Source organism: Mesoplodon mirus, assembly GCF_964341445.2.
Source record: "Mesoplodon mirus genome assembly, chromosome: 12".
Classification (NCBI taxonomy): Eukaryota; Metazoa; Chordata; class Mammalia; order Artiodactyla; family Ziphiidae; genus Mesoplodon; species Mesoplodon mirus.
Genome location: NC_138988.1, coordinates 74863764 through 74888639, shown reverse-complemented (window position 1 = coordinate 74888639; position 24876 = coordinate 74863764). Strand labels below are relative to the sequence as shown.

Below are 24876 nucleotides of genomic sequence, written 5' to 3'. Positions count from 1 at the left end.
AGAAAAAGCCGACTTGATAAAAACATCTTTTCAAAATTCTGACCTTAAAAAAACAAAAACAAATAAAAGCCCTTCTGGGGGAAGTTTCATTTCTCTTCCTGTGTCTTTGAGATGTAAATGTTCTACCTGATCTTCTTCCAGCTTTTTGCGTGTATGGCTTTTGAGAACTTGGTCTCGGCCATCCAAAAGGTGCACATATGGTGTACATTTGGCAGCCAATCAAATAGACTGGGATTCTGAGCAGTCTTTTGTCTGGCTGTACCAACTCTCGGGGATTTTTTTGCCATCTTAACCTTCATTGCGTCAGCCTGTACAACAAAGGCCTTTACTTTCTTAGACTGTTTTTGGGAATAAACTTTATGGATCTTGTTTAGGCAGCAGCCTTCACACTCTCTTGTGGGGAATGCCTCTTGCATCTTATTGGTTTGAGTCACTATTAAGATACATCTCATTAATGGCCAGATGATGGAGCCTTTAAATTGGAAAAGCTCTGAATTGGTAAAGTTTTAGGGAGCTCTCATTATAACTAGCTGTTTTATTAGTACCTATGAGGGGAAAAAAAACCCAAAACAACCCCCCACCCCCCAAAAAATGGTTTGGGAAGCCTTATTGTGGTCTCTGCTTCCCCTCAGTGGGTCTTATGGATAACAATAAAAACAATAATTAATTTTAATTAGGTTGATTAACAGGAAAACAAGAAAAAGGTGAAGGAAAAGTCTAGGGACTTTTTCCCAATAAGTTGGAAATTTTAAGGTGGTTACTTAAAAATGGAATAAATAAAACAGACATTAATGGGATTAAATTAAAGGTTTGATACAAAACTACCTAAGGTTGGATGGGCCAGAGGGACCCACTATTGGTTCCCAACATTAAAGGGCCCCAAACAAGTCTGCTCTATTTACCCCAGTTTAAAAGAATATATTTAAACGGCTGGAAAAAATTACACTGAGATACTTGACCAACAGTTACTTGGGGCAACAGGCCAATTAACCAACTTAAAAGATTGACAAAAGCGCCTGAATTCCTTGGTGCCCACTGGACCACCAGGGGAGTCCCTGTCTTGCAAATCTTGACAACAGAAATGTAAATACAGCTCACAGAAACCTGAGACTGAGCCTAATTAACTCAATCAGAAAGAACCTGAAACCAAGGAAGAAAAAAAGGAAAAAGTGGCCTTTTTAAACTCAAACAGCTGGAAAGTCTCCCTCAGCCAAAATCTAATTCATAGCCTCCTTAAAGGTTTATCAAGGACAAATACAAATCTTAAAAGTCTTTTCCATAAATAGTAAAGGCTTAGTCATATGAGCAAGCAAATTTAATTCATTCCAAGTGTGACTTATAAACTAGTAAGTTTATATTGTAATAACTGATTCATAACTAAGTTTTTTTTTTTTTTTTTGGCTGTCCCACACAGCATGTGGGATCTTAATTCCCCAACCAGGGATCAAACCCGTGTCCCTTGCAGTGGAAGCTTGGAGTCTTAAACCACTGGACTGCCAGGGAAGTCCCAATAACTAAGTTTTTTTTTTTTTTTAACAAATACTATTTTATTCTTTACATAATACATAGTGATCTTAAGGGTACAGGTCACAAATTACAAACGGGAAAAGCACAGGGAAAAGTTGAGACAAATGCGTTAAATGACAACAAGGTTGTGTTCACTAGAGGGGTGGGATAGGGAGGGTGGGAGGGAGACGCAAGACACCTAGTGGGGTGGGATAGGGAGAATGGGAGGGAGACGCAAGAGGGAGGAGATAGGGGGATGTATGTGTATGTGTAGCTGATTCACTTTGTTATACAGCAGAAACTAGCACACCATTGTAAAGCAATTATACTCCAATAAAGATGTTAAAAAAATGACAACAAGGTACCCATTAATACGGAATCCATTTAGAATAAAACAGTTATTTGTTAGACAAGGCCAAGAGGAGGTACCTTGTTGAGTAGAAAATGCCAGTTACCTAGAAATATACTTCTACCAAAAAGCAGAAACGTGTTAGTAGTGTACCTAAATTAAATCACAGCATATACAGGTCCGCTGTTCCACAGTACAACCATTGGTTTTAGGCAGGAATCTGCGAGAGACTTGACTGCCTATCTTGCTGGAAGAGGAAAGCCCCAGGACTGATTAACTTCCCTACCTTCCATAAAGCTTTGTTCAGGTGACTTTGGAATGGGGTGTCAAACACCCTATTCCTTTCTGCCGCAAGTTCCCGCAGAACAGACACTGTGGACTCATCACTGGAATTCAGAATCCGCACAAAGAATTTATTCCACAGTTCACCACCTTTTAGCTCAGAAATATTTTGGCTAAGTTTCCAGAGGCACCCATCCCAGAAGACCTGCAGGTGTTCCTTGAACAATAGTAAATGTGCTAAATCTGCTATACCAAACAGATGTACCTGGTAGGGAGAAGAACAGTTAGCCAGGATCTTTTGTCCTTCCAGGATCTGTACAGTCTGAAAGCCGCTGAGGTTAAAAACGTCTAGCTGCGCCCTAAGGTCAACACTGTAGGAAAAGTCCACTGTCTTCAAAGCTTGATTGTTCTTATTACAATCATAGGGATCGTGGATTCTGTTTCTAAGAATCAGACTCCTTGGACTCAAGTCACCATGGACTATTTCTGCTTTGTGTAGTTTCTCCACCATTGTCAAGAGGTTATAAATAATCAACACTGTCATTTCATGGGTAATAAATTCACTGTATTGAAGAAGATCCTGAAGGGTGAAGCAGTTTATATATTGGTGCCAAACGATACAGCCATCTTGGTATTGTTACCAGCTACACAAATTATCACACTCCTTATTTAAACGTTCCTTTAACTTGAAGTTGATATAAAAGTCCCATGGGACAGGTTGAGAAGATACCTTTATTATGGTTAACTCTGCAGAGTTTCTTGGTGTCACCCAGGATAATTTGTGGTCTTCTCATAACAGGTATTCTTGTTTAATGCAGTAATCCTCATTATCTAATTCAATTTCCTTCTCTGTTTCCAAATTAGGCATTGGTCTAATCTTCTACAAAAAACTCTGCAGAGGTACTCAGCTGTGGTTGGGATGTTAGTAGTTGTCTGCGATACTGTGAACACCAGGGTGACTGAGTAGGGCTGTCTGTAGTCTCACTAATGAGCTCCAGTTTCTCAGGAATTTAAAGACATTTGATGGAGGAGGTGCTTATAACTGAGGCAGAAGATCCAGAGAACCCAGAGCAGTGTGTGGCTTCACAGCTGTCTTCAATAATTGGGCCCCGAACTGCTGAACTCCACACTCCAGAGGCCCTCCTTTCCACATGCTGCCTCTCCCCTTCTGCACAGTTCCTCCCAATAACTAAGTTTTAAAGTGAAGCTATGAGATCTCTAGTTTTGTCTGTTTATGTGTGTGTACATTATTACGAGACATTATTATGAGATGTATGTACCTCTAGAAATGTTATCAAAATTAAAATTTAAAAAGAGCTCTATATAATTGACTTAAAAGTAAGGTGTTACAAACTAAATATTTCTAAATATAAAAGAAAGTGGTCAGAATGAATTTCAGGTTTATGTGATCTAAGAAATATTCAATATTAACATCTCGTTTTTAAAAATATTTTTTTATTGACGTATAGTTGATTTACAATGTATTAGTGTCAGGTGTACAGCAACGTGGTTCAGTTTTATATATATACTTTTTTTCTTTTTCAGATTCTTTTCCTATAAAGGAAGAAAATATTGAGTATAGTTCTCTGTGCCATACAGTAGGTCCTTGTTGGTTATCTATTTTATATATAGTATAACATCTGTTATTAAAGCTAGCTTAAGCTCGCTGACTTAATTAATATAGACATGTCTTACTGTATTGTACCTAGGTTTACTAAAGTCAATACATTCATGTCTTTTTTTTTTTTTTTGGCTGTGTTGGGTCTTCGTTGCTGTGTGCGGGCCTTCTCTAGTTGCGAGTGGGGGCTACTCTTCTTGGTGGTGTGTGGGCTTCTCATTGTGGTGGCTTCTCTTGTTGTGGAGCACGGGCTCTAGGCACACAGTGTTTGGTAGTTGTGGCTAGTGGGCTCTAGAGCACAGGCTCAGTAGTTGTGGCTCGTGGGCTCTAGAGCGCAGGCTCAGTAGTTGTGGTGCACGGGCTTAGTTGCTCCATGACATGTGGGATCTTCCCAGACCAGGGCTTGAACCCGTGTCCTCTGCATTGGCAGGTAGATTCTTAACCACTGTGCCACCAGGGAAGCCCCGCATTCATGTTATTTCTGTTACAGACTTTGTCAACAACAACAGCAACAAATTAACATGGTAGGATAATATTTTCATAAGTTATAAAATGAAGGTAAATGAGATAAGAGTTTTCAGGTGAACTCTTTTAGAAATAATTATGTCTTGGGTATGTCTGTCTAAAATAGTTTCTCTAGATTTTTGGTAACTTGCGTTTTGCTAAGTTAAGTTAAATGATGGGAATTTATTGAATGTCCAGGTTGTTTCAAATGAGGTAAAATGGTGAAACACTAATTGCTAAACAGGTCTAAAGTTAATCACTTTATTCTTCTTAGGAAAGGAAGAACTAAAGATGTCTGGGTTTATTACAAACATACCTTGTACCACATTGAGGAAAGAAATTATTTTGTGTGTTTCTAGAGGTTATGGGGTACTCCAGTTGGAATGCTGGTATGACAAACAGCTTATAATTACTTGCTGCTTGTTGGTTTGTGCTAGAGATTAAGGTTTTTAAGTTAAAATTGTAGTATGTAATTAGAACTACTAAAGATAATAAGGGAAATATTTCAGTATGCAAGGAAAGTAGGATGTGTGTTTTCAGCAAAAGAAGGTATGAGGAATGGAAGTACATTTTGTTAAGGGGAAAGAATGATTTTGTCCTAGAGCTGGTTATTTCTGTATTAAAAAATAAGGGACAAATTAATATGAATACAGAAACTTGTAGAAGATTTGTAAAAAGGGAGCCCTGAAAAAGGAGTTTTATACATGGTCAGGCTCATATTAGATTCAATTTAATTTTGTAAATGGAATTTGTTATTAAAAGTAGACTGGTGCAAGACTGGATTTGGTTCTCTCTTTTAAGAGAATAAAGTTTTCTTGAAATACTGCTTTTGGTAACAGATTTTGTGAGCTTTTTTGCCTTTAAGTGATCTTTTTTTTTTTTTGAAATTTTTTATCACTTTGGTTAAGTGAGTATTATTTCACAGTGACCTGTGATCCTATTTGACCAAGTGTTAATATTTTTGACAAATATCCCAAATATCAAATTCTAACAAAAGTTCTTTTGACCTCTGGCTAACTCTGGGATGCTTCAAAGGAAGCCTAAGACATCTCAGAGAGGAATATTAAACTAATTAGGCCTATTTGGTATGTTAAATTACTTGAGAAACATTGTCAAATGATTGGAGATGAACCTTAGTTGTATGGATAAATGTTATAGATATTCCAAAATTTATGTGAAATTCCTAAAATTCTGATATGCTCTGGTATAGTGTTATCAGTCATAATTCTAGTTATTATCTTAAAATGTTACATGTCACAGAAATATCCAAGTTTCTTGCCGATTGCCTTGTAATCAGATCTTTAACCATGCCATTTAAGTCTTGTCATTTATAGATAATCATTGTTTTACTCTGATGCTTTTATAAAATGAAAATCTTCAAGAAAATTCATAAAAAGGATTTCTGACAAATACAAGTTTCTGATAATTTTTGGATCATACCACTGAACTAGGTAAGAAATTACAAAACTCTAATGGAAAACCTGAACACTTCATCCAGATCATCAGAAATTAATTACATGGGACTGAATGAACTGATAAACATGATTTATAATTTTAATGACTTTTTCTGTAATATCCTGGCTTTTAATCTTTGTTTTCTAGAAAAACCTTTCCTCTTATGCCATGACCTACAAAAAGTTGATAAAGTATACCTTTATAAACAAAGATGAAACATTTATCTTTTTCACTCTACCTAATCCTTACAGAATTTGGCTTCTCCAGCTGGGTCTCCTGTGGACTTGATGGTTTATTACAACCAAATTACAACTAGTTATACTAATCATTGTTTTAATTTGTTCTCTTCGTTTCCAGATTGTTTATGCTTTGTGTCTCTTTCTGCTGTACTATGACCTTATTAATGTTACTAGCTTTATTACTTATCCCATCTAGTTTATAAGATTGTCTCTTGCATTACCCAATGTGTAACCAGGTCTCCAACAAAATTAATGATGGCTAAACATCTTGAGGAAATAGATCAATAATTGTAACAGTGTGATTCTAGATATGAGAAGAAGCAACAAGGGAAAACATTTCCTGGATCATAATAGACTAGTAAGACAGGTGATCCAGAGAATTTTAGATTATCAACAGGGCCTAATCCAAAAAAAGTTAACACATTGAGTAGGCTATCAACAGAATCTTTGCCTGATCTAGGAATGAGCCTTCCTAGCACCATGGGACAAAATTGGTCATGAAATGTCTCTCAAATGTTGGTCGAATTTTATTACTAAGGAGAAGCACTGTGGGTGAAAAATGTTGCCTGCCATATCAACAAACAAAGGATGCTGCGGCCATCACGCCATCAGCCACTACAAACGCCCCTGACAGTGAGCCCTGAGGGAACTCGAGGAGAGACAAACGGGCTGCCACTGCCAAGCCCTCAGCCACTGCAGCCACCCGAAGGGTGCACCCTGAGGGGACTCAGGAAGGGAAAGAAGAGGATACTGGCCCTGGACAGCTAAGGTACATAGCAAAGGAATGATTTCAATAAGCCCAGACTCTTGCATCTTCTTATACATAGAAAAGTGTTAAATTTGTTAACTTGAGATGTTTGGTTTTCTTTAATAGTCATCTTCTGATGTTCTGACTACATTTTTTTTGCTGCAGAACTCCTGTATATCCTGTAAAGGCTGCTCCCTTACCTCTTTGGAGCGGCCTCTCAGAACTATCTTGAGAAGCTGCCTCCCAGGCTTGAGTGCTCAGAAAGTCCACCAAATAAAACATAATTCTCAACTTTTAGGTTGTGCATCTTTCAGTCGATATAACTCTGAGATCTGGAGGGTGTGACTGTGTCCTGCATAGACTAGGACCCTGGATACTGGCCACTCTGCTGTTTCTCTTTTATGCATTCACCACCACCTATCAGCTGGACTTAAGCCTTCTGGGAGCATCACTGTGGTGGTGGTTGTTTTTTAATTTATTTATTTATTATTTTTGGCTGCATTGGGTCTTCATTGCTGCGCGTGGGCTTTCTCTAGTTGCGGCGAGCCGGGGCTACTCTTTGTTGCCGTGCGCGGGCTTCTCATTGCAGTGGCTTCTCTTGTTGCGGAGCACGGGCTCCAGGCACGAGGGCTTCAGTAGGTGTGGCACACGGGCTCAGTAGTTGTGGCTCGCGGGCTCTAGAGCACAGGCTCAGTAGTCGTGGCGCACGGGCTTAGTTGCTCCGCGGTATGTGGGATCTTCCCAGACAAGGGCTCGAACCCGTTTCCCCTGCATTGGTAGGCAGATTCTTAACCACTGCGCCATCAGGGAAGCCCCACTGTGGCTGTTTTGTATTTGTATCTCTAGACAGTGAGCCTCAATTAAAAAAAAGAAAAAAAAATGTAATCCTGTTTCAGTCCTTATATGTAATTGAAACAAATCTCATACTTTACTACTTGCAGTGCATAGATGTTTTTATTTTTAAAATGCTACTTAGGACACACTGAACGGTTCTGACCAACTGGGAACGATTTCTTAGGAGTGTAGAGGTTAGTGTTTATCTCCCGATTCAGCTTATTCTGGTGGTCGTGGAAGTGAATTTGGGATCCAAGTGGCATTTTTATTTCAGACAGCCATTCTCCAGATAGGCGGTGAAAAAAAAGGTTTGATGAAAACACTTGGCCCCAGAATGACAACAAATGAAATCTCAAAGCATAAAAAAGAGCCAGTCAACAACAACCCCTAGAACCTTAGGCTCTAAGAACCAGCTGGGTCAGGCAAGGGGCTAGAGGCTCTAGAGCCAAGGAAAAGCTTTAACTACCTTTTAAAGTCAGTCTCTTTAAATCAGCCGCATGGCTCACTGCACCTACTACTGTTTCCTGAAACTAGGTCTTTTGTTCTCCCTACACCTAGAACATATCAGGTATTTATGTTGACTGTCATGATCCCACATTAGCACACACTAATGGGACTAATTTTCCCCAGAAAAAAGGATAGTCCCATAACTTGTTCAGGGAATGGTATATAACATGGTACACAATACAGAAGAGCATAATTTTTAAAACTTCCTTTACATAGATTTCTAAGTTAAAAACTGTTGTTTTGCTTAATACTCTTAACCATGGGAGGCAGACAGGCTAGACTATATTAGCCCCATTTTATAGGCGAGTGGAAACATTTCCATACTTAGTATATGACAGATCTGGGATATAAACCCTGGGCTTCCACACTCAACTGCTCTTTTCCTGTGACTTTTTGATACATCATTTTAAAGTAATCTGACTTCACAATGCTTTACAGTATAAGAGTAGCATCTATAACATCTAATTCTGGCAGGTTCACTCTTGAGCCAGTTAACTGTGAAATAAAATTCATATTTCATGGAAAGAGAAGAAAAATTTAAACAAAAAATCTTCTCTGCCTTTTGGCCTCCTCTCTCCCACCACTGCGCATTGTGTATCTTGCATTATGCATTGACCAAACCTTTACATCGGCAGAAATTTCTACTCAACCATAAAGAGCAACATTCTCCTAAGACAATTCCTTAAAGGTAACATTCCTTCTTGATAAGGGGTCACATGGTGCTCAGATGTGGATTATGTAAATTGTCAATAATATGTCATTTGATGTACAGCCCTCCTCTGTCTCAAAAAGCATATATAACTGTATCTTGACTTCTAATGGGAGGAACAATTCTCAGGGCTTTGTGAGATGCTCTTCCTGGGTTATAATCCTCAAATTTGGCTCGAATAAAATTTTCCATTTCTTTTTTAGATTGATAAAAATTTTTCATCGACATATGCTTGGTGTAGTCAGCAGGATATCAGAGACTCCTGCCAGAGGCCACCGGGAGTCTATGCAGAACAAGTGCTCGGTGCCAGCATGGGCCCATTGAGCCCCACCTGCTTCTCAGCGCTCCCCAGGTGTTTTTGGTGGATTCTCCTGATATTTGGATCTCATTGTTTGGGTGTTGATCCTAAAAATTTTATTTGAGCAGGTTTTCACTTAAAACTTAGAGTCTTGGGGCCTCCCTGGTGGCGCAGTGGTTGAGAGTCCGCCTGCCGATGCAGGGGATACGGGTTCGTGCCCCGGTCTGGGAGGATCCCATATGCCGCGGAGCGGCTGGGCCCGTGAGCCATGGCCGCTGAGCCTGTGCGTCCGGAGCCTGTGCTCCGCAACGGGAGAGGCCACAACAGTGAGAGGCCCGCGTACAGCAAAAAAAAGAAAAAAAAAAAAAAAACTTAGAGTCTTAAGGGGCACCAGTGCATTTCCTAGGCACCTAGGGGGTCTGGGCAAGAGGCCCAGGGAAACATGTGGCTGGGTTTTTGTTAAATTTGGCTTAAAAAAAAAAAAAGTAGATATATGGTCTGAACAGAACTTTTGCTAGTGAAATCAGGGACTGAATTATTCAGCGCCAAAGAATAAAGGGACATTTTGCTCCTTCCAGCCACAAGCCATCCTCAGATGACTGAGGATCTTTGGGAAGTGTCTGAGGATCAATTTTCATGACGTGTAGCAGTCCCATAGGGAAACCCCATTACAGTCATTAAGTAAGTACTGCTCATCCAGGCGGCGTGACAGAGGCTGATCACCTAGTGTTCCGAGCACCCAAGATGGTTTTAGGCTGTCATTGGGAGAAACTGAGCCACCTAAAAGAAGTCGAACCAGGGAATTCCCTGGTGGTCCAGTGGTTAGGACTCTGTGCTTTCATTGCCGGAGACCCAGGTTCAATCACTGGTCAGGGAACTAAGATCCAGCAAGCCACATGGTGCAGCCAGAAAAAAAAGGTTAGTATCTGCAGATTTTGGTAACTTGAAACTAAACCAAAGTAACTTATGAGAATTCATTCACTATCCGGGTCATTTCAAACAGGATACAATTCTGGAACATTAATTGCTGGGGAGGTCTAAGTTCTTAGAAGAGGAAAACTAAAGCATAAGCATCAGTTTGTCAATCAGGAAATGCTGATATGACAAACAGCATTTTAATTTTTTTTTTGGCTGCGCCATGTGTGGCATGCAGGATCTAGTTTCCTGACCAGGGATCGAACTTGTGCCCCCTGCCGTGGAAGCTCAGAGCCCTAACCACTGGACCACCAGGGAATTCCAGAGAAAAATTAAGGTTTTAAGGTTAAGAATTATAAGGGAAACATTTCAGTATGCAAGGAAGTAGGATGTGTGTTTTCAGCAAAGAAGGTATGAGGATTGAAAATGCATTTGGTTAAAGGAAAAAAGGTTTTGTCCTAGAGTTGGTTGTTTCTGAATAGATACAGAAAGTTGTGGAAAGTTTGTGGAAAAGGAACACTGAGAGTTTTGTGCATGGTCAAAATTGGCTGAGATAAGATTGAACTTAATTAAGGAAATGTTTTAAAGGTAAAGTGGTACAAAACCTGAATTTGGTCCTCTAAGAGGACAAAATTTTGTTAAAATATTGAACTGCTTTTGGTAATAGATTGTTTCTTTGTGTTTAAGTGATCTGTATTTGCCATTGAGATTTTTTTTTAAGTTTATTTTTTTGGCCATGCTTTTGGCTCATGGGATTTTAGTTCCCCGACCAGGGATCGAACCTGGGGCCCTGGCAGTGTGCGCAGCGAGTCCTAACCACTGAACCACCAGGAAATTCCCTGCTATTGAGATCTTTTATCGTCACGCTGGTTAAATGAATTGGTATCGTTTCACAGTGACATGTGATTCTATTTGACCAAGTGTTTTAAAACTTTTTGATTTTTTTTTTTTTTTTTTTCTTGGTACGCGGGCCTCTCACTGTTGTGGCCTCTCCCGTTGCGGAGCACAGGCTCCGGACGCGCAGGCTCAGCGGCCATGGCTCATGGGCCCAGCCGCTCTGCGGCATGTGGGATCCTCCCAGACCGGGGCACGAACCTGTGTCCCCTGCATCAGCAGGTGGACTCTCAACCACTGCGCCACCAGGGAAGCCCATAACTTTTTGATATTTTTGACGAACTTTTCAAAGATCAAATACTAAATGAAGGTCATTTGACCTCTAACTTTGAGGTTTTCCAAAGGGTCCCTGGAGCACCTCAAAATATTTGTTTTCTCTCCATCTCAGAGAGAGGAATATTAAACTAATTAGGCTTATTTGGTATGTTAAATGGGAAGCAGTTAAATAGATGGTGATAAAACTTCTTAGTTTATGTCATATGTGTAAACATTAATATATGCATTCTAGAAATTAAGTGGAACTCCCCAAATTCTGGTATGTCCTGGTAAGTGATATCAGTCATAATTTTAGTGTATGTCGCAGCAGTAACCAAGTTTCTTTTCAATTGCATTGTAATCAAGTTCTTTAACCTTGACTCTTAAAGTCTTTTGTCATTTATAGCTAGCTATATGGTCAGTTAACCAGATATTTGGTAGAAATGAGGTTAACTTTAGAAAGAAAAAGATTATGAATATTCTAGTTTTGTTAATTCAGGTATTTACTGGCTAAGACTCACTTCTCAGATAGCTCCTTGCAAAGTTTAATTAAAAGGACACTGTTTCTGGGCTTCCCTGGTGGCGCAGTGGTTGAGAGTCCGCCTGCCGATGCAGGGGACACGGGTTTGTGCCCCGGTCCGGGAAGATCCCACGTGCCACGGAGCGGCTGGGCCCGTGAGCCATGGCCGCTGAGCCTGAGCGTCCGGAGCCTGTGCTCCGCAACGGGAGAGGCCACAACAGTGAGAGGCCCGCGTACCGCTAAAAACAACAACAAAAAAAGGACACTGTTTCTGAAGGCTATCACAGTACTCTAACTTTGGATGAAGATCAGATCCACCATGACCTGCAACCAGGACATTATTCATATTGGAAAAGACATCAGATAAAGGACTCCTTGCAGCCATGTTGGAAGGGACCATATCAGGCCTCTCTTGAATGAACTGAAACTCGCTTTTGGGTTTTTTGTGTGTGTGTGGTACGCGGGCCTTTCACTGTTGTGGCCTCTCCCGTTGCGGAGCACAGGCTCCGGATGCGCAGGCTCAGCGGCCATGGCTCACGGGCCCAGCCGCTCCGCGGCATGTGGGATCTTCCCGGACCGGGGCACAAACCCGTGTCCCCTGCGCCGACAGGCGGACTCTCAACCACTGCGCCACCAGAGAAGCCCTGGCAGGCAGATTCTTAACCATTGCACCACCAGGGAAGCCCAGTGAGACCCCTTTTAACCAGCTAATTAATGCTGCCTGTTCTGGCCATAAATAATCCTTTATATTAGATGTTGAATATCAGGTAGCTCCTAACAGGAACCAGTGGATTTATGGAACAAGTTTATGACCTTGGCTCCCCCCAGTAGGGAGATTCACAATTGGTTTCCCTTGGTCACTTACTTACAGGCAGCCTTGGAAACAGTTCCTGCCAAGCTGTCAGTCTGCCTTTAGTGCAGGCACACTGGTCTCTTATCAGTTTTCCAATGGTACTACCATTTGGCCGTGATATTTAATTCACCTGATGACCCATGAAGAGTCAAACTTTTGCTCTGAACGATCTTCTCTCCCAGTTTAGAGGAAATAGATACTACAAAAATGGTTTGGTTCAGAATTTTGGCTTGAACTTTTGCTAATAATTGTTCCTCCTACTACCAATTTAAATGAGTTTGTGGAACTTAGAAGGTGATAGTTTCTTGCCTTTCACAGTGTCATTTGCTCCTACTAAGATAATGATGCTTGCACGACTTGGAACTATAGATCACATCTATAGTTTTCTATAAAATTATGTACATACACAACGTACATGCAAGGAAAACTGGCTTAAGTACCTTTTTGGACAAGTTGGAATTGGCTGTCAATCCTTGACAAATATTCTGCCAGTATAACCCTCTAAGAGAGAGAACCGGGCTACTAGGACCCAGCATCAAGGGACATGATGGACACTGAGGCGGGCAGGCAGCCCCCTAGCTTTGAGGGACCAAACATTTGGTCACCTCATGCTTTCTGTCAAAAGATTAATGATCAACAGGGGCAAATTACAAGATACATATCTTATGGCAAGACAAGAAAAATTTAAACAAAAAATCTGTGCCCTTTGGCCTCCTCTCGCCCACCACTGTGCACTGTGTTATCTGCATTATGCATCGACCAAACCTTCCCCATCAGCAGAAATTTCCACTCAACCATAAAGAGAAACGTTCTCCTAAGACAATTCCTTAAGGGTAAAATTCCTTCTTGGTAAGAGGTCACATGGTGCTCAGGTCTGGATTATGTAAATTGTCAATTATGTCATTTGATGTACGACCCTCCTGTCTCAAAAAGCTTATACAACTGTGTCTTGACTTCTAATGGGCAGAACAGTTCTCAGGGCTTTGTGAGATGCTCCTCTTGGGTTATAATCCTCAAATTTGGCTCGAATAAAATTTTGTTTCTTTTTTAGATCAACTGATTAAAGGCACAGGGGCTCAGCAATATACCACCATGTTCTTTTTTTTTTTTTTTTTTTTTTTTTTTTTCTTTTTGCAGTATGCGGGCCTCTCACTGTTGTGGCCTCCCCCGTTGCGGAGCACAGGCTCCGGACGCGCAGGCCCAGCGGCCATGGCTCACGGGCCCAGCCGCTCCGCGGCATATGGGATCCTCCCAGACCAGGGCACGAACCCGTATCCCCTGCATCGGCAGGCGGACTCTCAACCACTTGCGCCACCAGGGAGGCCCCCACCATGTTCTTAATAGGAAACACCCACTGGCTTGAAGGGAAAAAAAGCCACCTTGGTAAGCCATGGTCTTCCACAGGGCACAGAACCAGAGGAAACTAGCCAGGTCAGAGCCTGTGTGACCAATCCTGGTGGTAGTGCAGGACTTCTTCACATAAGGTGCCTGGGTCCCTGAGAAAGATCTACAAACACCCTGAACTTCCAAGAAAAAAACTGGAGTGTATGCATGTTTTCCTGGGGAAAGGGTCCTCCCCTTCACATAGATCCAAGAGTCGGTTAAAATCCTGAGCTAGAGAAAAGCACTAAGCCAGTTGCAAAGATGATAAGGAAGCTACAGCCAGCCAGTCGGAGAGCTCACTAAGCCAAGCCATCACGGAAGTTAGAACACAGACTTACAGCAGACAACAGGGCACTGGTGTTTTTTTTTTAGAGCATTGTTTTTGTACGCTTCTAATTGTATTTCAAGTTCTTTCCAAAACAAGGCCCTTGGATACCCCAGGTTCAATATGCCCCTGGGCCTGGTCCACTGCTGTCTTGTATTCATATGTGAGTATTCGTTCGTTCACCAACGTTAAATCCCAGGATAGGTGTGATAAAACAGGACTCCCTCCTCCATGGCACAGGTCCTTTGCTGGTTTCAGAGGTGGACGGCGGTCTTTCCAGAAAACACACAGGAACTTTTTCTTGGAACTGAAGTGGGATGAAAAGTGCCTGCCCTGAACATCACCATCTTTTCCCTGACCCTTCCCCTCCAGTTTCTGAAGATACAGCAGAAAATAATCTTGCTTGAGGATACTGGGTAACAATTCCATAAAACAAAAACACATGCTTCCAATGCACTGTGCTTTCAGATATGCTGAGGAAGAAAAACACAACTTCATTAATTCAAATGCAACTTGGCACCTAAGAGTAATCACAATAAAGAGCAATTTCAAAGAATTAACATTCCTTCAACAGAAGTGATGATTTAGATCTTCAGGTCCTTTTAGAAATTAGTTTTCAATATTATTCTCTCTCCATCTCCAGCTAAATGACCACAGCAACACAGAAGGTTTTTTGGTTAGTCAGTGTTTTCTGTCCTGTAACTCTTGGGGTGCACAAAACCCCATGCCCTAACCAGGCATTCACTGTTCCAAGTATCTCCATCCATTAGACTTGGGAATACCAGCTCCCCTAACCCGAGTTATTCTCATACACTCGTAAATGCAAAAAGATCTTTTAAGAGGCAAGGCATAGCCCAGCCAAAGTCAGCCCAAGGGCAGTTTTCAGCCCTGCCTTACCTGGGTTTAGTTCAGCTGCCGGATAAGCTGATTGATGCGTTCACCTCGATAGCCAGGTGAGCCCATTTCCTTGAGGAAGCCCACTCTATTCTTGGTAGCGTGACGGGCCACTGAGAGTTGGAAAGGGCGCAAGAACCCTGAGATCACCTGAAAATTCTTCCCCGGAAAGGCAATTTCGTGAATGAGGTCTTCCAAGCAAATGACACCAAACTTCCCTAAGAAACATAAGGTTCGGATTCCTTTATTCAACATTTTCACAGCACACACAGTGAGGCTCTTATATGCCAGAGCTCGGCACTCTGGCAGGCTCTTGGGACTCTTTCTGCTCTGACTCCTAAGGTGTTCACTCACCCAGGTGCTCCTCAATCACTGTGTTGTCTGTCAAAGGGATGATTTTATTCTTGACCTTGGCTTGTCCACGTTTCAAGATGAGTTCCCGAACTGACTTCAAATTTGGAAATCTATGTGGGGCAGAGTAAAATACAACCTCAGCCACCTCCCCACGACCACCGGGCACACTGTATTACACTGGCCACACAGTCCAGCAGCCTGGCTAAGGATTCTACCACCCCCCCTCCCCAAAGTGTCCTGTAACATGCTGCAGCTGGGATGCTCAGAAATTCACCTGAAGGAGGTGAAAAACCCAAGCGGCCCTATGTAATTAGAAATTAAAATTTATGCATACAAATGCTCACCAAATAAAGATATTTATTTTCCAGGCAAAAATACGTCCTGGCTTACAGTCTAGGACTTTGGCCTTAAGTGACCCTATTCAAGAGTTTGAAATGAAATCCAAGCCTTTTTCGGGTTTTACTGTTTGAAGGAATACTACCTAGCTCTGCTTCAGGATTCCAAGAATTAATCTGTCCTCTACTTGTCTTACTCAGCCTTAGCCTACAACTGACCAAGCCCTGCCACAGCCCTGTTCAGACCATTATCAGCCGCTCTGAGAACCCCTGCTCTACCCGCCCCATGTTCTGAGACTCTTACGGCTGGCAGCTGATTACTGATGACTGTGGCCGCAGCAAAATGTCCCCTGGACACGGCAACATGAGCACTGGAGGACAGTACCCTGTACCTCCTAATGTTCTCAACCTTCTCAAACGTGAATTCACACAAACATCCACACTCACCCCCAGGTCACATAAGGTTCCACTATACGAAGGGTTTTCATGGTTCGAGGAGTTACTTGCATGAAGACGCCACTGAACATCTTATTCAGGCGAAGTCTTGCAACGGTCCTCTGCACCAGTAAACTCACCCCATTAATCCTGAAATGAACACCAGAGGAAGTCAGGCTCTGTCCAGCAAGCACCCATGAAATGTCTGCCACTACTGGGCACCCAGAGGGTAGGACACAGACCGTGACTTACAAAGTGCAATTGAGTGGGAAGCAGCTATGTAAATAGATCATTTCCATGCTATGTGGAGCAATGCCTGAGGTGCTAAGGGAACAGAAATGGTCCCTGAATTTGTGTGGGTGGGGGGTTGAACACATCAAGCTAAGGAAGCCAGGCTGGCTTCTGTGAGCATTAAAAGCTATGGAAGATTTTAAGGACTTCCCTGGTGGTCCAGTGGTTAGGACTCCGAGCTCTCACTGCCGAGGGTCTGGGTTCAGTACTGGTCGGGGAACTGAGATCCTACAAATCACGCAGCGGGGCCCAAAAACCCCCAGAAAAACCAAACTATGGAAGATTTTAAATAAAGGAGACATGATCAGATTTGTTTGGCAATCACTGAGGGAGCATATAAAACAGAAACAAGAGCATGACACCAGAGTCCGGGAAACCCAGCTAGAAAGCTGGTGTGCTAGGCCAGGAAAGAGATTACGGCAGTGGTAGGAGACTCATACATATTTAAAAACCACAAGTTACTGATTTGGGTGACTGGGGAGGGGAACAGAGGCAGAGCTGTGTGCGCTGATAGGAGTAGGTAAGGCATTACTACGTACTGTCCCCAGCACTGAATATGCCCCATCCACTCGACCCTGGTTCAGTTCCTAGAAGATGCCTTGATCCCCCACTTCAGGACTTTTTCCATCTGTGCCTGGAAAGCCTTCCCCCAACCCTTTCATGTTTGCAGGTCTCATCAAGTTCCTGCTTCCCAGTGTCCCAAACCATGACACACCACACAGAGGGCCCCTTGTCCCCACATCCAGCACTTTACCCTCAAAGCAGTCAGTGTGTATTTTCATGTCTGTTTGCTTAAGCTCAGTCTCCCTAATCTTGAAGACAAAATCTATGCTTTGCTCAGCCCCGAGTCCCTAGCACAACTTGCATTAACGGCTTAAGGCCGAGTATCTCATCTCCCTACAAAGGGCCTAAAGCTGAACCAACGGTTTTGCCCCAGCCTCATGAAATCCAGCAAGTTCCCTACCTTTCGATGCGTAAAACAAAGGCCAAGGAATGTTTATCTGGCACTTCCAAGCCATGAGGTTTCACTTCTAGTCGTCTGAGTCGCACCCTGTCACGTAGTTGCCGCCAGGAATCATGTAGGAACCATTCTAGTCGCTTAAACTTGATCTCTTTTCCTTTCCTCTGCTACAGAGAAGGCAAACCATCACCATTTTATGCCTCTAGTCATCTTCACTTCCACAACAGTAATTCATTAGTCACTACTGAAAAGCTTATTTCCCCTTATGTTCTGGAAAGGGGCGCAGACAAACATCCTCTATTCTTATATAGTGGAAAAACCAAAATACCCGAGTGAAGGTGGAGTTGAGAAAACTTGGGAACTTATCGGGAAAAGTCCCTGCTAAATAAACAAAAACCCAATTAATTTACATGCTGTCAGCCAATGTTTACCAGCAAGTGTTTATGGAACCTAACACTGTGTTAGGCATCATAAAGTTCACACTTGTTTTGTTACCTGCCTCCAAAATACGTATCTCTCCAAAAACATTTAGCAGATAGCAAAAATCGTTCGGTATATTAAAAAAGTTTTCTTTCAGGTACACAAGCATGTTTGGTCTCTCAAGTCACTTGGTATGAACCTGGAACTCTCCATTCACTTTTTCCTTAACAACTTTATGCCAGTATTTTGTTTGCGGAAAGTGATACATATTTGCTAAGCAAACACAAGAACCCTATACTTTGTATAATCCAACCAATGGCAGAAGAGAATGTCAGTACCAAATCTAGTTCAACACATGCTGGATGAATAAAACTCATCAAATACAAATTCTAATTCCCTCCACCTGGTTCTCCACCATTACCTCCTTCCTTTGCAAAAGCGCCTGCTTTGCCTGGGTGGCTTTCAGGGCCTGATAAGCCTTCCTCTTTTTCAGGAGATCTTCTGGAACCAAAGGGATCTTTTTTCTTGGCCTGACACAGAAAATGGAGACGAGCGACAGTATTAAGTAAACAAATCTTCAATGGGTTTCCAAAAGATATCCTGGGCTTCGGGAAACATTACTGTCTTCAAATTACTAAGGACTGAGGCGCCTCTGAAATCTGTGGTTTCTGGCTCCAGTCTTCAAAATGGACCCCTCACATTCCCTCGTCTCCAAAACCTTTTAAAAAGTCATGAACCCCTTAACCACTGGTCCTCATATACGTCAACGGAGCTTTTACTGCCGCAGCTTTATAGACACCATCAGCGATGAGATTCTGCCCCATGGGGCTGGGACGGGTGAAGACCCATCTGTAGGGGTAACACTTAAGCCAGGCTGGAGGAACCCACTCTCCAGCCCCGCTGCCTAAAAGTCAATCCTCTCCCCTTGAGGTAACCCGAACTCGACTGCAGCCCCCTCCGCCCGCCCACCCACCCACCGACCTACCCAACCCCTACGGCTCCTTACTCCTTCCTCTGTAATCTGTAACCTTTCCTATTCTCTCCCTTCAGTCCACAATTATCCTTATTTTCCGCCACCGAGAAATAAACACTATGGATGGCACCGGATGCTCGAGACGCCAAGCCAGAGACTCAGAGCCCCCAGTACTTACTCTTCCGCCGCCATCTTTCCAACTCTGCAGCTACTGCTCATGCGCAGCCCCACCGCGTGGGGGAAGAGAGAAACTTCTCTGTTTACTCGACCATAGAGACGTCTACTCTAGCCCATGGAGGGGCGGTCCGGGCCGTTTTAGCGGCAGTGAACAGCTGAGGTTTTGCTAACCCCGATTCCCGCCAAAAGTTGCACAGAGCTTCCTTCGCACCGCTTCGAAGCTTTTTAGAGCCGTGTTATCTTCAAAACACAGCCTTTTTTATTCCAGCTGTACTCTCATAATGCTGGAGCTCGCAGTGTAAACAAACAACGAAACGCTTCCCACAATGCACCGACTTCCGGTGGGGGGTGGGAGCTGCTCCTCCAGTTTCCGCTCGCTGGGCTGTACGTTTCCTTTTCTGGGTGGGGTGAGCTGGGGCTATGGTTTTGGCTCTCACGTGTGGATGGAGGTGAATATGGACTACTTAGGACGGTGAAAAAAGGCAACACTGATTCTGTCGGCCTGGCTCCGTCAGTGGGTCCCTGAGCAAGTTCTTTAATCCCTATGTCCCTTCGTTTCCTTTACCCATTAAATGGACATAATGATGAATCTTGCCATAGCCTTAGGCGAGTTATATGAGCTTCTCCATATAAAGCGTTTAAAACGAAGTCTGGCAGTAAGCAGTTAACACTTTGTTCATTATTATTGGTGCTGAACCGAAAACTAGAAATTCCAACTTACCACGTCCAGACCTTCCCTCATATACTTTTTACCACCTGCCATATGCTTCCTTCTTTCCCGGTCTTCATAAAACAATGAAAAGTCCCGTCCTGTTTTTTTCTGAAACCTCTAGAGCAGGCGCGTCTCAAGCATTAATGTGCATAGGAGCAACCTGAGGATCTTGTTAAAACGCACATTTTTTATTCAGGAGGGGGCGGGGGTCGCTATTCTGCACTTTAAACATGCTTCAAAGTGATGGGGATGCTTCACGTCTGTGACCAGCAGGGTTCTTGAGTAGGCTCTATCCTCCTGAATTCCTTCAGCAAGTTGTTATATTTTTAACATTTCTTCGCCATGATACTAGGAGAGCAGAGATCATGCCTGCCTTGCTCATCACTGATCCTAAGAGTCTAGCACAGGTTTTTCAGTCTCGGCACTATTTGCATTTGGGGCGAGATAATTCTTTGTAACGGAGGTTGTCCTGTGCATTGTAGGATGTCTAGCGGCATCCCAGGCTTCTACCCACTGTATGCCAGTAGCATCCCCACCCCAGTGGTGACAACAAAAATGTTTCCAGGCATTGCCAAATGTCTAGCACAGTATGTATATTTCTCTTAAGGTATAAGGCAATGTCATATTTTGACAGTGCTTACAGGCATATCCACAGACTTTATCCTGTATTGTTTGGCTTGTTTTCCTGATTAGACTGGCTTCTCTGGAGACCGAGAACTTGTCACATACTTCTCTGAATCTTCTCCAGCACCTCTCACAACAATGGGCACCTGCAGGGGCTTGTTAACCATCTTAAGCTCAAGGCATCATATTGGTATGTGCTATGTAATTAGTTTAACCAGAAAGACAGTGCCTTGCGCAGAGCTCAGTAGCTGATGAATAAATGTCAAAGGTCTACATAGTCTTCAGAGTCACAGGCTATGGCGTGAGCCTCATTTTTACTCGCTTTTTCAGCACCTCACCATGTGTCTTACTTTGTGGAAAGGCAAAAACAGAAAGGTTGGCAAACTGTAAAGTGTCCATTAAATAGTAAACAAGAAACAAAAAAAGTAAACATTTTGTAACTTCCCCTGTCTACAGATAAAAGGTAGGTTCTGTGGAACGGAAGGTATTTCAGAGGTATTAACAATACAACAATACTCCTGGCTGAAAGACTCGGAGGCGGAGATTCAGGAAAGGCTTTCCAATGCCAGCAGATGGTCCTAGAAGAGCACTTATTCTCAGTGTGAAAGCCATTGTTCCACCAGGCTGATCCAGAGAAAAAAGAGACGGAGTCCTCTTGAACCCAAACATGTTCACTAACTGAAAACATGCTTACTGACCATTGAGCATATGCCCTGGGCCCTGGGCAAGACATGAGATTTTTAACTGACATTCCTGAATGAGAACGGGGCAGGGCCATTTACAGCCTCAAGAATCATTCTTTTTAGCCTGTCCTCATAGGCCTCTGTTCTCTTTTTTCTTGACCATTTCAGTTGTCCATCATTAGGGAATGGTTAAAAAATTTATGGAAGACTATGCAATTATACGCAGTGAGGTAAGTCTTTGTGTCCCAAAATCTCGATGGGGAGTATTTTTTATTTTTTTGCCCACCGACATCCATCCATTTCTCTTTTGGACTGATCGCTCCCTCATTGCATACAGTCTTTGGAGGGTGGGGTATCTAATCCAAACACACTTGCCCTCCCAATACATAAACTGAAGGAGTCTCTGGAAGCTCTTATCAACTCCTCCCACTTCTCCATAAGACCCTCTCTTCCAGGTTTTGAATCTTCAGCAGAGTGATGATGGAAGAAAAGGAGGAGACTTTTAAGGATTTCCACCTACTAAGACCTTTTGGAGTTTTCTTATTCCTATCTTTCTCAAGCCTTTAAAAAAAAATATATATATATATATATATATTTATTTATTTATTTATTTATTTAGGCTGTGCTGGGTCTTAGATGTGGCACACAGGATCTTTGTTTTGGCATGTGGGATCTTTAGTTGCAGCATGCATGCAGGATCTAGTTCCCCGACCAGGGATCAAACCTGGGTACCCTGCATTGGGAGCTTGGAGTCTTACCCACTGGACCACCAGGGAAGTCCCTCTCAAGCCTTTAAGTTCTTCAATCTTCCCTTTAATTTTTATCCTTCCTATAAAACTCCTTTATGCTGGTTAACCAAGCAGATTGGTTTCTGATGCTTAAAACCAAAGAATCCTGACTATAAAACTCCCAGATATTTGGTTACATTTGAAAACGCAAGATACAGAAGAGAATAGGGTGTTAAGAGAGTGGTTCCCAGTTGTTTTGTTGTTTTTGTTTCTTGGCTATAGATGTACTTGTATATAACAGTTTTGGAAGGATGTACAAGAAAGAGTTGATGAGGGTTATTTTTGGGAAATGGGAGTGGGGCCTGGAATGGGAGGAAGACTTAGAGTTGTGCTTTGCTTTTGTTTATCATTTACGTATTAGTTTAAGAAAGCACTCTCTGGGTAATTAGGCTCTTGTAATTTGCCTGTTTTAGAAACCACTTGACTATACTTTTTTTTAAAAGACTCCTTTCAGGACCAACATTTTGTGGTTCTTTGAATTGACTCCAGGATCCCTTTCCTAACATATCCCACAATAAGTTATTTCAGTACTGTCTGCATTTGGGGATTATTTGGAATCCATGCCTTCTCAGTAAGGCAAAACCACCACACCCCACACACCCAAAAGGGGGCTCAATTTGCAATTTCCCATCTGCCCCAAACCTCTTTCTTGGATTATGACCCTCCTTGCAGTTGACTTCGTTTTGCTTCAAGTTTTCCTTGTTGCTTCCTCACAGAGTGACGTGGGTTACCAGGAGGCAAGTGGGAAGGAGCAGCCAGATGACCCTGGAGTTAGGGAAGACAACATGGACAACAGCTTTTGATCCTGATGAAAAACGAGCAAAGGGAGCAAAAGTGAGAAGGAAAAGGAGAGAACAGGTGGAGGGCAGCAGCCTTCTGAGGGTCGAGGGTAGACACAGGAGAGCTAGGGTAGGAGGGAGACAGTGTGCAGTAGGTAAGAATATATGCAAAACGGAAAAACCCAAACCTCTTCTGAATTATTTCGGGGATAATGGAACATTAGCTTTTCCTACCTTCCACACTTCTTCAGTAAGACTTAATTGTACACCCTAAGAAGTAGAGGGTCGGGCCAAGTCTTCCTAGTTTATCCGCAAGGAAGCTGAGGCTGAGAGTAACTTGCACAAAGGTGTCTGATGATGGGTTAGGTGAAGTCCTGGGACGTGTTCCCAGATTCTGCTGCCAAAGGCGCCTTCTGCACCCGCCTGCCTCCCACCCCGCATTGTACTGGTTTCCTTGACCTTCACAGACACGATTTTTCCCTAAGGATCTCACCTTTGAAAGTGTTTTCAAAGGCCAGGCTCCAGCGCATGCCTAAAAGGAATATAGATGAGGTACTCATACAGGCCTTTTACCTGCAGCAGTGTACATACAGGCTGTTTACATTACAGAATCCACTTTATACTGCAAATGTGCTTCTACAATTTGTGTGTCCGCTGAACCAGTTTTCTCCACGTAGTTAACACTATAAAATTCCTCTATCTTCATTCCTGCAAAAAGTGTCATACTTTTTTTTCTCAAACATACCTCAGGAAATTTCACTAAAAACCATGGAAATAAGCAGGGCACGGGAATATAGGTCACAGCTCTCTACCAACTGGCAATCTGGAAGAATTTTAGCCCGTTTCTTCTCTCTTGAAATGTAGTTAGTTATGTGCTTGTTTCCTCTCTAGACTGAGCTGAGAGTAGAAATCATAACTGAATGATCTGTAGACTCCTAGTGTCTAGCACAGCGCCTGTAAACTGCTCAATAGTTTAGTGCTTAATGCCAGACAGCCAGGAATCCTCTGTCTCAGAGCACAAAGGCTGAAGCAGAGCCAGAGCCCAGATCCAGGGCTCAGCCCTCCTGAGGACAGCAGAGCTCAAGTTCTGCCTGAGCAATGCTGTTTCAGTGCCCCCAGATACTGGAGTTTCTTTCTTTTCCCATTCCTTTCCCCCCAGTAAAACCCTGGCTACTCTCTCCACACCAGGCAGTGCTAGGGCCCCTCTCCTGGGACATGGCCTCCTGTACACAGGCCTGAGGGCTTTAACCATCCTAGGAGAAGGTGCCTGGTCTTTCCTCTGGGCGTGCCTCTGCGGAACACACAGACTCCGATCCTAATCACGCAGCCAGATGATCCTTCTAACTCTTTATTCATGGGGCACACCCATTGCAAATGGCCTGAAGAGGGGCAAGAGGGTCATGTTGGACACACATTTGTCCTTAGCAAGGAGAGAAGCTTGACAGCAGGACACCACTGTAAAAGACATTAAGGGATCCATCCACTGATGTAATTATTCTAGCCATAATTATTCTAACTTCTGTTAGTTATATGAGGACAACTTCCACTTATGTATCGATTACTGAAGAATCTTGATATCCTGACTGCTACTACCTATTGGTGGTGGTGGAGAGCAATTAAACCATAAAGTAGGGAGTCTAAGTATCAATTCTAGGCCCCAAAGGAAAATTTAAGGAGTCTTATACCCCTACCCCAGCAAGTTTCCCCTCTGTTAGTTTCCCTAACAATTTGGGTAGAGTCACACTTGTGAGGGCAGGAACTCAAAAGGGCTTAGTGGGCCTGATTTTATAGATAAGGTTACAATTTGGTCAAACGTGTGAATCCAAAGAGAAACATGTTAATTCTGGAACAAGTTTTATGTAAAATAGTTTTTTATCTTTTTCATTTTTTTACCTATCCCTTAGCCTTCTCGTTCCTGCAGAAACAAAAGAAATGTAACGATTAAAGAAAAATTCCTGCAGATTGAGGCACATTTATCTAACTTTTAAATGACCTCATTTTTCCTTCCTTAGTTAAGGGCCCATGTGACGGGAGCAGGGAGGGAGGCCAGAGATGTTCATGACTAAACTTTCTCCTTGACCAATTTTAATTTGTAATTTAGAAAGGCTGATCAGTTAAAATCCTACTCCCTCACTGGCCGGGGTATTCTTTGGTAATGGTATTTAATAACAGAACTCCCACTGGACATTTACTTACCCTTTTCTTCTGGGAAAAGCAGCCATTCCTCTTTGCAAAATCAAGACAATCACAGTTGCA

At 42.8% G+C, this 24876-nt stretch overlaps 1 protein-coding gene across 1 annotated transcript; it reads right to left on the bottom strand.

Moving 5' to 3' along the window:
• Positions 1–14221: 14221 nt before the first annotated feature.
• RPL7L1 (ribosomal protein L7 like 1) lies at positions 14222–19336 on the bottom strand. Its single transcript, XM_082638692.1, has 7 exons — positions 19036–19336; positions 18306–18414; positions 17468–17631; positions 16225–16362; positions 15443–15552; positions 15092–15306; positions 14222–14667 (listed from the first exon to the last, which is right to left on the bottom strand). The coding sequence occupies exons 1-6, from the start codon at positions 19074–19076 to the stop codon at positions 15098–15100; spliced, it is 771 nt and encodes a 256-aa protein (XP_082494818.1). The 5' UTR covers positions 19077–19336; the 3' UTR covers positions 14222–14667; positions 15092–15097.
• Between the last annotated feature and the right edge of the window lie 5540 nt (positions 19337–24876).

Excerpts from the sequence above, each read along its gene's own strand:
- RPL7L1 (XM_082638692.1), bottom strand. The coding sequence starts at position 19,076 with ATGAGCAGTAGCTGCAGAGTTGGAAAGATGGCGGCGGAAGA. Across the intron at positions 18,415-19,035 it reads GGAAAGATGGCGGCGGAAGA|GCCAAGAAAAAAGATCCCTT; the intron begins GTAAGTACTGGG and ends TTTCTGTGTCAG. Across the intron at positions 15,553-16,224 it reads GAACCTTATGTGACCTGGGG|ATTTCCAAATTTGAAGTCAG; the intron begins GTGAGTGTGGAT and ends TGCCCCACATAG.